This window comes from Oncorhynchus nerka, linkage group LG1, assembly GCF_034236695.1.
Source record: "Oncorhynchus nerka isolate Pitt River linkage group LG1, Oner_Uvic_2.0, whole genome shotgun sequence".
NCBI lineage: Eukaryota > Metazoa > Chordata > Actinopteri > Salmoniformes > Salmonidae > Oncorhynchus > Oncorhynchus nerka.
Genome location: NC_088396.1, coordinates 22,745,268 through 22,759,967, shown reverse-complemented (window position 1 = coordinate 22,759,967; position 14,700 = coordinate 22,745,268). Strand labels below are relative to the sequence as shown.

The following is a 14,700-nucleotide window of genomic DNA, read 5'->3' as shown; positions in this document are numbered from 1 at the left end:
AATAAGTTTGACTCCATCCTATTGAAACACATGGTGTATTTTACAAGTCAATTCAGGCTTGACTTAAGGGAAGCTACTGGTAAACATGGCTGCCCCACTTAAAATACTCATACTTACAGAATATTATGTAGTAACATTTGAAAATATGGTTGTCCTTTCTAGCTTCAGCCTTCCAGTTAGGCTTTTCACTGTTTCTTTTTTTACACTGGTTGTAGTCAAACGGTTACAAGCGGTCCTTGAGCTTAATTGTGTAAAAATATATCATTCATATTGTTTGTGTATGGGTGCCAGTCCACACAACTGTAAGATGACTATGGGGTATAGTCACTCTCTTTAGGCCACATCAAATGAAATATCTTATCAGTCAGTCAACCACGTGGGGGAGATGTGAGAATGTAACCGTAGTGGCACTCTGCTGGGCCTCTCTTCCTCTGTGTTTGGGGATGTTTCATGATGTCCCCACTCCACCGGCCCCCATTATCACAAAGCTGCATAGCCCTCTTTACACGTCACGAACGGGAACTGTGGATAAATAAATGTTTTATATCAATGTGTAATATTGTAGTTATATTTTGGGGCCCTATGCTAAACCTAGCTTGTGGGATGGGGAGGGAGAGACTGTCATAGGACTCAAATGTGGGAATGCATCGCAGAACAGCTTAACTGTAAATTGGGGTTTGTGTGTGAGTTTAGACACTTGTCAGAATGGAGAGTGAGTTTTGGCCCAAGAGTGTTGATGGGGTGCATTGTGTACGTGTGAGAGTGCTTTGGATACACTGGGGGTGTGTCTCTTAAATCCACACACCCCTCTTTTCCTCTTTCTCTCACACACCCCTCTCTTCCTCTTTCTCTCACACACACACTGAGCTTGGATCCTAATCTCCCTCACTGCTAGTTCTCTGGCCTGCTCCTCTCATGGAGAGATGACTCATGTTGATTACTAATGCGACAGGCGTTGGTTTGGTGTCAGTGTTTATGGCTGGGTGAGGGTTGTTTCTGTCATTTCTCTGTGGGTCCAGTGCCGAGGAGGCGTCGGTCAGGACGTAGCTCTGAAATGGCCGGCGTCACACTGCTTCTGCTTTGTCTACTTCCTGTTGATGGCTTTTCTGGCCCTGCAGTGGGGAGATGGAGCAGCTCTATTGAAGTGGTGAGTAGTCAAGAGAAACACCTAGTTCTAGTGTTTTGGTAGTTAACCAAGTTTTGTGTACAATGTACATTCATGTGTTTGGTTTACCGTACAGGCAGGGCAGTTGTGTGAGCCTGGGATTTTCTACAGTTCTACACAGGGATGTTTGCTATGTGAGGGGACGAGTGTGTGGGGCATGCTTTTTCTCCAGGCGCATGCTGGTCATGGGAATAGTTGTATGGGAAGCCCTCTCCCTAACCTTGACTGGATGTCTCCCCCCCAGTTTACTATACATGCATCTGGACTGGTATGTAGAGTTGAGATAAGGCTGGTTGTGTTAAGGTTTTCAATTGGGTTTTATGTTTTCCACATACAACCGGGTTTGAATTTTGTTTATACCTCTCCTCTTCTGCATTATCAGATGGTCGGCCTGCCAGGCTTTTTTTTCTCATCCCTAGTGTTCTCAGTCCTCAACATTAATTGACTTGAAAATATATTGTGTAGTGTTTTCCAGTTGATCTTTTTCCTTTATTTTCTCTAGTGCTGTGTTGGAGTGAGAAGGGCCCTACTGTAACAGACCCGCCTGACCGTGAATGGGGAGATTGCACACTGGGCTGATAGATTGGTGCTCGGAGGTCACTCGCAAGTCTCCATTAGTGGAGTCGCGTGAAATGAACAAACTGTGTAGGCTTGGTTTGTGTGAGTGTACCTTCTCTGACATTGGTGTTGTGCAGAGGGAACCCCAGTCAGTCAGTTAGCTCTGCGGTCACTCTGCCTGCCTTGTGCTCTACTGGGCATGTGTTGTGTGTTGGACAAGTGGGAACGGACTGCTGGAGTTTTTGCAGGATTAACACCCACAACTGCATGACTGGTGTTTCTATGGCTCAGAAGGGTTCCTATTTATAGATGTCAGGCCTGGTGTAAATTACTATAAACAATAAACTGAACCTCTACCTCCCTGCCTGCACACACCCCTGTCCAAAACAGTTACCTCTGGCTAGTTACTCACCACATTAAACTCTACTATTTTAGGGTGAAATTAACTCTCTAAAATACATGAATACACCCAAACCAAGTGTGGAATTGTCAGCTTTAAGTCCCTAACCATTCTAGATGAATGCTGATAATTGTGATTTTGGTTTAATGTGACTGGATTTTGGTAGTTGGGTTCTGTTAATAGTGATTATATTCTGTTCAATTTATTGTAATAATTTTATGAAAAATGCAGTGTTGTGTGTGTGTGTGTGGGAGAGGGATAGTAAGAAATGTGTTTGTAGGTTGTGTGTCGATGAAGTATAATTAAAATGTAGGCCTATATTATATTTTAGAAAGTGATTGCCATCTTTAAAAAGTCAAACATTCTTAGATAATGGACAAGAACATGCCTCCATACACAAGTACCCAGTTCTTCCAACTTCAGTCTAGTTACACCATGTAGTTACACCATGTCATGGTGTAACTAGACTAAAGTTGGAAGTACATCTGGGTTATTGTGTATGGAGGGATGTCCTTGAAAATAAAGCCATAGCTAAGGAAATTGCCCTATTATGTTGAGTTTGACTTTAAAAAAATCAATAATAATATAGATTTATCTAGTGTGCCATTTTAGATGTGAAGTTGCATGGGACTGCTTTCAAAACTAAAATCCTTTCCCAGAATGTAATATCAGGCATGTATAACTTGTCCAGTTATTTGAAATGTATTTGCATGTTTGGTACTAGTTGCTGTCTGAACTGAATTATGATGTAACTGCTTTTTATACTCGACAGCATTGTGCATACAATCCTCATAACCTACTTAAAATAATCAAAGAAATTATAACTTTTCCCTCAACTAAAGTCTGGATGTATCAACTCTTATCAAATTAATTATTTAAATGATAATCATTCTCCTATTGAATAACAATAAAGCAACATTTTAACATTTACATAACTATTGTCAGTATAGTTTAGTAACTTCTTAGAAATGTACCATATAGCCTACACAACATACGCACATAGCAGAACAGACTTGTATTACAAGTGAGGCTAAACTAAATTTGCTCTTGACAAGAGAAGGGTTTGTGATGATGGGGGTCTAGAGCGTCCTGCCCCTGTGGAAGGGGGTCACTCGACCTTTGCCCCCAGAGTCAGGTCACTCTGAGTTGCTTATTCAGGGTGCGCGCCATAGGAACTGGTTAAAAGGCTGAGGAACAGAGGTGACAATGGGAGAGAGCAGGGAAAGGTTAAAAAGCCATACTGGTGTGTGTGTGTGGATATTGGGTTTTAGTGACAACTGGTCAAGGCTCCTCTTGGCCCACTGATGCAGTCTGGCCTCATTCAATCACCTGGTTCCTGAGTTAATTTATGATTTTTCATGAAGGTAAAGCGGGAGCGAGAGAGACCCAGAGAGGGAATGTCTCAAGGAGTGGGAGGGAGTGGTGTGTGTGTGGAGTGCACAAGTGTGTTATTTTTCAATCAACCGGGAGAGCGGGAATGCAATTTAATTAGAAAAATATGACATGCCTGATGTGAAATGTAATCAACTGAAATGAAGTCTGTATACTGTAGTTGCTGGTATGGAAAGTGGGTAAAGTGGTACAGATAGTTTAATTTATTACGATGTACATGAGTCTGAAGCATTAATATTATTCAGGCAATAATTAACACTTGTGTCTGTATTTATATAGTGACCAGAATACACCTTTGCTACCGCAGATCTTCAATTGAAAATGTCTATGGATTTTCACTTTTAATTAGTGTTCTAGATAAACCACTAAAACTTGGACCTTATATTTCTAGTTTTCTTGTCAGCGTCATGAAATATAGGCCAGTTGCAATTGAGGCCCCCATTTTCAAAACCTCTTTTAAAAAGGGGACATATTTAAGTGACCTATCTAGAAGTCATTTGTGGTTTGCTTTGCTGCACATTTAGTTGTCAGTGGCTATTTAACTAATTCTCTGAGAGAATTTGTATTCAGTATGAGGGAAACGGAAATCTATTAATCATTAGTTTCCTTGCGTGTCTTTTGACCCACCTTGTCCAAATTAATATTTGTGCCTCAGAGAGGGAGAGTGTGTATTTGTATCCCTTGCTCACACTCTGTCCTGGTTAAGTACTTTCTGTTCTATGAACACTTAGCAGAACACAATGGAGCAGGCATTATCTTTGTAACCCAAAAGTACTCCGCCACAGAACACCTGGGATACTGCCATCAATGATGCATGTTCTTGTCCATTATCGAAGAATGTTTGACTTTTTAAAGATGGCAATCACTTTCTAAAATATAATATAGGCCTACATTTGAATTATACTTCAATGGCACACAACCTACAAACACATTTCTTACTATCCCTCTCGTGTAGATTTTATGTATCATACTTCCCGTGGAGTCTTGTACAGGTGAAAAGGCTTCAAGTTGAGGCTCACTAAAATCTTAACTGAAATGGTAAAAAATATGAAATACTGAAAAGATTGTGTTAGGAGGCCATAGGACGCAACGATCTGAAATTCGAATAAATTAAAGCACAGCCTATCAGCTGTTTAGTACAACTTCACCTTTTGGGGGGGGTAAATGAATAACTAAAGATATTATTTCTCATATGGTGTAACTTGAGTAAAGAGAAAATCCTAGGCCAAATGTCTTTTTAGCTAACTGGCAGTGCTGCTGTTAATTTAAAAGTTGTACTGTAATTAAACTGTAAGATGCCAAATGTGTTTGTGTTCACTTCTCTGCTCCCACCCTGTAATACCAGGGCCCATCTCCTGACACAGCACTGTTAACGCTGGGTTATTTCCTTATACACCCACAGTTGCCCAAGATGGCGTCATTGTTTGTTAATCATTATAAACACCCGCTTAGAGAATAGAAAAACCACACATTATTCTCTCATTTCTGATGTGTTTTCCAAATGCTTTATTTTAAACTCTGACAAGGTCCAGTGGTAATTCATGGTGATGGACTTCATATCCTTGGATTTTGGATGCCTCTTGTACACAGATTTGTGGTCATTTTTCACACACAACCCAGTCCCCTTCTAATAAGTTACACCAATCATTTATGAAGATGCTATCGCTGGCTGGCCAGGGGGGAGTGGATCATCAACTAATTAATGGTCTTCCAGACGTCCCTTTTTTTCTGTTGGTGACATTGATCAGAGTTGTTGAATTGTGCCATAGTGCATTAGTGATATTACCAGAGTGGTTATCGGACCTGATCAAATCAGCGGAAGCAGGCGATATTTGGAAACTAGGGTAACCATAATTGTGCCTATGATGCTAGTTAATACCACACCATAACTGGTGTATCACATTATAAACCCTGTTTGTCTGTTTGCTGCTCTACTTTTCAATAGGTTCCCCTTTGACCAGATGGAAGTTGAAGGATGTTTCGTTCAAACAGCAGTCAACCATATTTTTCTCCCAGTATAATAAATGTGACTTAGCAGAGTTGGGGACTAGTCTGTCAAGTGACTTGGACATTGACATTGTGATTAGATATTTATGTCCCTTTGTCATGCTGTGGTTCAGTCTAATAGTACTTATGTTCTACTGATCTTAGGGGATATAGTGAGTAAAGAATTTTAATTCTTGAACTGACTGATTACTTTCAAAATGGGCATTTTCTAGAGGTATAGCAATTGCCAGATTTGTATTGTTGAATAATTAAGATGTACATGTCTGAGCTGTAATATTTGTAATTTTGGAAACAAAATGCTGTATGCAGATGAATTATATTTACTCTAACCCAAGCCTTGGGGCCAGATTTATAAACGTGGCACTATAGTTTAGCTAAGTAAAACTGGCCTGATGTGTGATTTGAAAGTGAAGTGATTGAAACTGCATCACCCCTTCAATGTAGCTGATTCAGTCTCAACCTGTCATAATACACAAACACACATGATCTGTTGTAGAAGAGAGAAAAAGTACAACCTCAGTACTTTGCCTTTTTTATTTAGATTATTTACCCACATTCTCTTCTGTGCTTTTCAGATGGTTTGAGAGTCCTGGAGTTCCTTTCAGACACTGATAGGCCATCTGGATGCTGCTTTCGGGTGATTCCTCACAACTTGAGAAATTATTTTAATTTCCACAATGTAATCCATATAATGTTCATTTGGAGGAAATATTGTTGGCATATATTTGACATTTTGTATCTGAAAGCATATTTGAGAAATAATCGATCCGTGTTGGCCTACCCAGACACCATAACTGTTGCTCTATATGGGGCACAAACATAATCTTCATGTCATTTAATTGTGTGCTCTAAAATGAGAATATTTACATAATTAAATCTATTAGGATTTTGAAAAGTATGAAAATTATACATTTCTCATTGTGTTTTACTGACACAGAAGGTAATAGTGGGATCTCTGGGACTTTTTTTGTTATGACCAAATATATGTTGGATATGTAGAACTCCATTCTTTCTATTGCGAGTACATTATACTGTCCTCTGGTGTACTGTACTGAACGCTACTCTGCTGTTCTGTACTGCAATAGAAAGAATGGAGTTCTACATACCCCACATATATTTGGTCATAACTAACAAAAAAAAGTCCCAGAGATCCCACTCTGTAACCGTCTGTCAGTAAAATATGAGAAATTGAAGTCTATATTTGTGATACTTTTCATGTACATTGAAATCTTGCATAATGAAATGTTTTACTCATTTTAGTGGACACAATGAGGTTTCAAATGACAAGATGCAGTTTGTACCCCATATAGATCAACAGTTGTGGTATCTTGCAATGCTCCTGGGTAGGGCTGAAATGTAAAATATGCTAACTTGGAATAATTATTTCTCAAATATTCTTCTAAAAGCTTCTAAATACACTTTCAAATATGTCAACAATACTTCATCCAAAGGACCATTTTATGGATAAAATTGTGACAATCCAAAAAAATCCCTTTTGTTCTAGTTTCATGTGGAATTACCGTTTCTTTCTCCGAAGTGTGAGGGGGAGAGAGTGAGCCAAAGGATGAGGGTATGCAAGAGAGGGAGTTGGAGAGGATGTGTGTATGCAGGGAGTGAGAGGTGTGTGTGTAAGGGAGAGAATCAGATGATGAGAGATGGAGCTGGTTGTGGTGGTGCTGTAGCAGCACAGAATGGTTTGTGGGTTACACAGAGATGCAGGCCGTACTGTGCTGCCGCAGTAATGCCTGGACAGACAGCATCTGTGGAACTACCCGGAAGAGTGTGTATGGGATCCGACTGCCTCATCACTGGCTGCCTTGCTGTAGCAGCACGTAAATATTGGAGTTAAAACTACTGCTGAAGCCTCCAGTATTGAACGTGCTGCTGAAGCAAAGCTGACCGCTTACCACCGTTAACTTACGGCGAGTCTGCATGCATCAGTCCCTCTACTGCGCATCGCAGGAGAACTGTGCACAGGAGAAGACACCGAATGGAGAGGGACGCTGTGTGTCATCTTTATGACAGGTACATAATTATTAGGTTAAGCAGTTGTTTTTGTCCATTTAACTTTTTTTTACATGTATGTTGTATTTTATAGTTCATTTTTTGGGGGTTATGTTCATATATTTGTATATACATTTTCTTTGCACATTAAATGCAGACAAGTAATCATTTAGACTGGCCCATGTTTTTTTTGTATTGAAACGCATTTGTATTGCATTCTCTAATAAACGTTTTTGAAATGATGCACGTTTTTCCTTTTTTTATATTCTCACTATATTAAGTTCGCACTTCGCAGTGTTTTAAAGTTACCGTACAACAATAGACCATGCTGTTAATGTGTATTTTCAAGCCAAATGATAATTATATCTCCATGCACTTATCTTCAGAGAAAATCCAATTATTGAAACGATACAAATAAGCAACGTAATTTATCAATTGACCATATATTTGAATTCTATGAAGGTTATAATGTGTATAGGCCTCTTGCACCAGCTTTTGGTAAAACGTTTTACTGTGCTGTAACAAAATCTAGTTTTTCAACCGCCTACAATGGCTTTTTGTGGGAGAAGAATACACATTAGAACCTTCACCTTTGCACTGCTGAGCAAATCAATTGAGCATTATTTTGGTCAAGATAGGCCTTGAACAAGAGTTAGTAAAACGAAGTAGCCTAGCCTGTGTATAGGCCTCAAGTGAGCCGCACTGTAAGTTCAACTGTCTAATTTACATCCATTCAGTTTGACTGACTAACGGGCTATATCAGCCTATTCGGGTAAATTAGCTTTTTGGTTTCTGGGAATATTCCAAACACTAATTTCCAGCTGATCCGTTTTAAATGTAAACTTAATGTGTATAATAATGTAACCCTAATTTCGAAGCTTTTGGGGGTGGGTGCCTATTTTGACAATTAAATGAGGCAGAGACAAATAGGCGTATTTGGCTAAGTGAGTAGAATTTTGCAATTGGCATGTATATTTTAGCAAGTTATGGGCAACGGAAGACTCGTAAACTTGTCCAACTCATTGTGTCTCGTCTACAATTAGTTTATTTATAGCACCAGTCTTGTGTCAACACCTAAACAATCGCGAATGTTACCTGCGAGTTTATCACATCACACAGCGAGTTTCACACCTGTATATAGCGGTAAGGTCACCGAATAGGCGTATTGGGACTGACAGATCTTTGGCTAATCGTGGGCAGAAAGGCATGCTATACTGTAGCGTAGCATATATGCTACTGATGATAGGCCTAACTTTGATAAAGGCCAGTGATCTATTTACAAGCCATGGCCTACGAGTTCCTGCAAGGCCATGCATGGTCACACTCGCCAACTTGCAATCTACCGAGGCTAAAGCTTGATCTATACTTTTTTGTCAATGTCCTTCAGATTATTGTGGCGTTGCAGCGCGTGATCAGCCTATTAAGTGTTCCTTCCAGGGAATTTGGCCAATTTGAAATGTACCAATGATATTCCCTAAGTGACCTGTCTATTGACCTATAGCGTGTCTATATTATCAGCAATTTAAAAGAGGATAGTCTACATAGATAATATATTGTGCCAACTAGCATAAACAAATCAATTTGATAAATTCCTATATACAATCAATTATCACACATGGAATAAACCTCGTCGCCTGTTATCAAGATGAGTCAAATTATATATCACTTGTGGCCTAAAATCTCATTTAAAGTTTAAGACTAATGCAGTCAACCACCAAACCACGCCCTATATTCTAGTGTGTATTATTGTGAAACTTTAGCAAAATGATTTCTTGATCTCTGGCTTTCCTATAACAGGCTTGATTTTTGGGCCACCGTTTTTGTAGCCTCTACCAGACTTTCAACGTGAGCGAGGCCCGGAAGCCGAGGATACGGTTATTGTGACAAGCAAATGGTGCAGAGCGCTGCAATGCCAATTAAAGGGAAAAGGGCTTATCACTGGCTACCATGGACAGATAAACGCATAGTCAGGATATGCATGGTTTGAGTCCATATCTTATTTTAGGCATATTCTAACTTTTTAAAGCAAGAATATAAAGCAATATGTTATTTTAGTATAATACACAAATAGACACATAGGCCTAGCCTACACACATTGCACTATAGACTACCATCCCGAGATGATCCGTGTCCCACACGTTTTTATAAGGCTATTTAAATCATATTTAAATGATACATATGATACATTTTTTGCAATTAAATGCGTAGCCTAAAAACTGAATTGCTAAATTACTTCTACAGACCTATTTCGGGTATCGACTATGGTGGGTTTTCAGGGGAGTTTACTTTATGTAGGCAGTTGGTGTATAGAATGCTTTACACTGGTCAAAAATAGTTCTATGCATTTATCCTTTACTTCCCAAACTTTGTCACTGCACATAATTAGCGAAAAAAACATTACCATTTTAATTACGGGTATTTTCTCTTAAAACTATTTTGAAGAGCACCCATCCCTTTGTCATGACTTTTCCATGCTTTATTTTGTGAAATTATTCGACAATATTTATTGAGAGGCCCTAATTGTACGTCTGAAGATGGAGTGCCTTTGAAATATAAAATAACATGTCTGTTTGGGAATAGAAAAGTGTTGGCCACACATTATAACCTCTCGTTGCGCGTTTGGAAAAGGCTACCAATCATTTTTTTAACATTTATTTTTTTATTCTGGTCATTTAAGTGCGCATCTGTTCCTTCATATAAGACTAATCATTTTACTTTAGAAATAATAAAATTCACTAGTCAGACTCGGCCTAAACTATTGCATATTCTTAAACACCTAGTGTTCATCATAATATAAACTAAATATCTACATTTGGTCGATGACTTTTTGGGGGTTATAAATACATCAGTGGACATGTTTTATTGTAAAGAAAGGCATCTGAGACACAGTTCTGTTGATTGCGCAATTTGCGCACCATATGCAATTAGAGGTATAGCGTATATCAGCATTTCCCAACCTTGGTCCTCGGATCCCAAGTGGTGCACGTTTTTTTTTTTTACCCTAACACTACACAGCTCATTCAAACGATCAAAGATGGATTATTAGTTGATTATTTGAATCAGCTGTGTAGTGTTAGGGCAAAAACCAAAACGTGCAGCACTTGGGATCCGAGGACCAAGTTTGGGAAACAATGGCCTATATGTTATTCCCACGGAATGTTATCCAATATGTTGAATTTAGTTGGATTATGAATAATTCATTGGAATTGTTAGAAAATTATTGTTATGTAAGATCATTATGCATGCAGGCACCATTTCATCAGGTCATGTCATCACCAATATTTTGGGTGCATCATTATGCCTAATTATATAATATATAGGTATATTTGCATTTGAAGTCGTATTAGTTATATTAATTTAGTTATTATAGGAAAGAGAAAGACCAACTTTACATTTTCATACCTTATTTGCCCGGCAACAGTCGGGCTATATATATACATGCTGTGACGTTGGTCCTGAATTGTGGTCAGTGCTTACATCATAGGTTCATGATAGGTTTGTTGTCTGATCACGGGATTTCCGTCAGGATTTCGTTCCTTCAGAAAAGTCCAAACTGCAGGACATGACCAATGGACAGTAGAGCCTGCACGTGAATTTTTATTGGACCTATATACATGCAGTGCTGCAAATTTCAATTGAAAAGTTGTAGGCCTATGACATGGTTTGTTTTCTATATGTTGGAATAAAAAAACGCGATGAGTTCTAAGAATTGCTCTTTTGTGATCCACTTGCAACATGCATGGATTGCATAGTTGCCCAGTGTAGGCAACAAGTGCCATCTATGATAATCCATGACATTCAAAGTTGAGCACACATCGACAGGGACTGGTACAGTTGAGTCTATCTGTATTTCATCCCAGATGTGTAGGCTATAATTTATTGTTGCCTTTCAATTTTGCAAAAATAAAAAGTCTGCATAAGCCCAAATTTTTTTTTTGAATAGTGAAAATTAAATTGCTATATAGCCTAACGTGCTATTTAGACAAACCATGACGATGTCTGTATATATGCAACATTCAACCTTGCCCCCCTTGGAGGTTAAATCGCACAGTGATGACGGATCCACAGTGAAGGCCAGCATCAAACAAGAATTTGGAACGCCTGAGCAAGTGCATGGCATTTCATAATGTCAGTATTTCATCTTACTTGAGCAGTGTGCACACCAATAGAGAAGGCTTCACTTCTGACGTTTACCGGGAAAAGTGCACGTGCATAAAACAGCTGGACAATTTTGGCGAAACCCCCTCAGTCACTCAAAAATAAGGATGAAGAAAAAGACCAAATTGATGTTTTATTTTTGACAAAAGATGAGGCTGGTGACCCGGTATGTGGCGTTATGACAACAACAGACTGCCTGTAAAACTTAAGGCAAAAAATAAATCAAACTCAGACTTTCTAGGTGTAAATATTAGGCCTTTGCTAAATAATCTAGCCTATGGCATGGTCGTTATTTACTTTAATATGCACATGAGGTGACTCAGGCTTTGACTTGTAGTTGTTAAAGTGTATGATCATATGGCTTGGAGAAGGATGGCTGGTGCTCCAGGACAGAGCTGCTGCTTAACATTCACCAAACAAGCTGTTCTCAAATCTGACAACATTCAATGTGCTGCAATAGTGTTTTGATTCTCGTTAAGTGTTATGGTTGTTCTGTTTATATATTCTATATAAAATACTAAAATCATGAATAGCTTTCTAGTGAATAGCTTTCTAGTGTTTTTTTATAAATCTACTTAGGCCTATAACTTTTACATATAGGCTTTCTATCAGACTGCTGCAGCTTGCTTCAGATCCAAAAATAACATATTTGGAAATCTAAAGCAACCTACGACGTCAAAGAAATTAGCCAGTTGTTTGAAAGAGGTTCAGGATACATTTCAGCCACGCACCCACCAGGCATCCACTACCTCTCTCCAGCACTGCCACGCACCGGTAGCCATCTCCAGCCAGCCAGATAGCACGGGCAGGCAACTATGGCAGAGCGAGGAGAATTGGGCTGACACCACGGTCAGGCTGTCCAGCTGCGGAAGCACCAGGGCGTATAGTAACAGGCACACAACAATCACGATGACTCTCCCCAGCGTTCTGCCGCTGACACGCTGGGTCGTTGAGCAATACGCGCTACTCTCTTGGGGGACCGAGAGCTTGTCCACATCTTTGAGCTTCACGGAGTCCCAATTTTTGACGTCGAAGTTCCGGACCATGTGACCGATATCCATGTCTATCCGGGAGGGTAGCGTCGTTTCCCGGACAACGCGCAACTTCTCCCTGAACTCCTGCATCTGCTGGAGGAAGCAGAGGGGGTCAGTCACATTCCTGAAGGACTCAGCGATGCTGAGCGCGCGTCTCTGCTCCTCCAACGCAGCGCTTAGTTTGTTAATCTCGGGATCGTAGGCTTGCATCACCACCAACTTCAGCGTCTCGAAATCAGAGAGGATCTCGTTCTTTTTGTGGTCCAGGGTGCTGATCAGTTTGACGAAATAGTCCGTTACTTTCTCTGCATCCCTGGAAACTAACTGGAGTGCATTCTTCTTACTGGCTTCCAGTGTCTCCAGGCAGGTTATGGTATCTGCGCTGCGCCAGTTCTCCACTCCCTGGAACAGCTCCTCAAACGCAGCTTTCTCCTGCTCATATGCGTCTTCCAGGGCACAGAATTTATGTCCTTTATGGTCGCCAGTTGTTATGCAAAATCCACAAATAAGTTTAAAGTCTGTGGCACAAAATATATTAAGCGGTTGACCACTGTGGTGTTTGCACAGCACCATCCTGGGTAAAAGTCTGATTTTGTTGTATTTCTCTACAATTCCGCGTAAGGAGTAGTTGATCTGGAGGGTGTTTATGCCGTTTTGATGGGTCTCCTTGCGGCAACTGGGACATTTGAATGGGGGTCTCCAAACAGGTCCTCGGTTGTTCCCCTCCAGAATCCCCTCCAAGCACTTCTTGCAGAAGCTGTGCGAGCACGGCAGAACTCGCGGGTCCTCAAAGAGACAGCAGCAAATTGGGCAGGTGAGATCCTCCTCGAGAAGCTCCATGGTGTTCTGAAAAAAACAAAAAAAAACAGGATTGAGTGGAGAACTAATCGAAAATAATAGGTCAATACACTATTCATCAATCATACATACCCGTTTATCTACATCACCTAGCAGCGCAATGATTCAGAGCCAGTGATGGTGGAAATGCACATCACTAGAATTACACACAACACTGGCTAAAACGCACGAAACTCCTGCGACTCCAGCTAAAATTCAGCCAACGTTAAAATGAGAAGCGTCGATGTGTCCGCGTAAAGGATGAAAATAGAAAGCGCTGTGGAACATCATGCCAGTTGCATTGGCTATTTGTCTGAAAGACGCTTCGCCACGGACCCTTGCCTAAGTTCAACGACCTACTTTTTAGTGTTCACGCTAGATTTGTTTTGTTTTCTGAGACGACATATCACGCAATCGTTAAAGTTGCACGCACAACACAACCGTTTCATCCAACTGTTCTGTATGCAGAAGAGATGGTAACGATTAGTTCCCTGCCTCAATGGTAAAAGCCCGCTGAAACGTTTCCTTAGCAGTAGAAGCTATGCTACATAAACACAAACTTACACTTACGATTACCACTCAGTATAAACGAGTTGCAGTGTATAATTTAGATCACACACGAGTATGTCCTATTGGCAAGGTATTGGGTATGGTTATGACAGCTTTTGCAGGCGTAAAGCAACATGCAACTGGGGGGGAAAAACCTCACCAGCTGCTGAGACGCACAGTCCAACGCAATCATACTTCTTGTTGCTGTGCAGACTTCGCCCTTTCCGGGAGAAAAATTAACCATTTCATGATCACAGTGCTATGCTGTAGTGAACCTTCCAGCTCCAAATAGCGCCCGATACAAGGGGCGCGCAGAAAATGAAACCATCTCAGTAATATTAATGGACAACGGTTTTACGCACACATTTTTTAACGGTTCACAAACAAGATGCGTTTTCTTTTTCAGTACGAAAAATGCAGAGGATCCCTGCAAGTTGGAGTTGGGGAGGGGGACTGTTGCCATGCAAAACATTACAGCATGAAAGACTGTCACAACCACTATGTTTTTAGTCACCCGGTTTTTGTTTACTATGTCTATCGCCCCACTTTTATACATCATTATGAAGTAATAACGACAATCTATTTAAGCAATAAGA

The 14,700-nt window shown here is 40.2% G+C and overlaps 1 protein-coding gene and 1 long non-coding RNA gene across 5 annotated transcripts; one reads left to right on the top strand and one right to left on the bottom strand.

The window, feature by feature from the left end:
- The first annotated feature begins 516 nt into the window (after nt 1-516).
- Nucleotides 517-4,818, top strand: LOC115122815 (uncharacterized). Its single transcript, XR_003862524.2, has 2 exons — nt 517-1,147; nt 1,668-4,818. It is a non-coding gene; the product is annotated as an uncharacterized LOC115122815 (long non-coding RNA).
- A 6,986-nt stretch (nt 4,819-11,804) lies between these two features.
- Nucleotides 11,805-14,355, bottom strand: LOC115122549 (tripartite motif-containing 13-like). 4 transcript variants are annotated; one of them, XM_029651796.2, is made up of 2 exons: nt 14,265-14,355; nt 11,805-13,564 (listed from the first exon to the last, which is right to left on the bottom strand). In XM_029651796.2, exons 1-2 carry the CDS (start codon nt 14,346-14,348, stop codon nt 12,404-12,406), a joined length of 1,245 nt encoding a protein of 414 aa, XP_029507656.1. In that variant the 5' UTR covers nt 14,349-14,355; the 3' UTR covers nt 11,805-12,403. The 4 variants fall into 4 exon arrangements, with proteins under 4 accessions (XP_029507656.1, XP_029507726.1, XP_029507797.1 ...); XM_029651866.2 differs by lacking the exon at nt 14,265-14,355 and adding an exon at nt 13,649-14,258; XM_029651937.2 differs by lacking the exon at nt 14,265-14,355 and adding an exon at nt 14,120-14,258.
- Between the last annotated feature and the right edge of the window lie 345 nt (nt 14,356-14,700).

What these genes read in the sequence shown, in the direction of transcription:
- LOC115122549 (XM_029651796.2), bottom strand. Translation starts at nt 14,348, where the DNA reads ATGGTTAATTTTTCTCCCGGAAAGGGCGAAGTCTGCACAGCAACAAGA. An exon ending in ACTGTGCGTCTCAGCAGCTG is followed by an intron (nt 13,565 to 14,264) that starts GTGAGGTTTTTC and finishes TGTTTTTTTCAG; the next exon opens with AACACCATGGAGCTTCTCGA.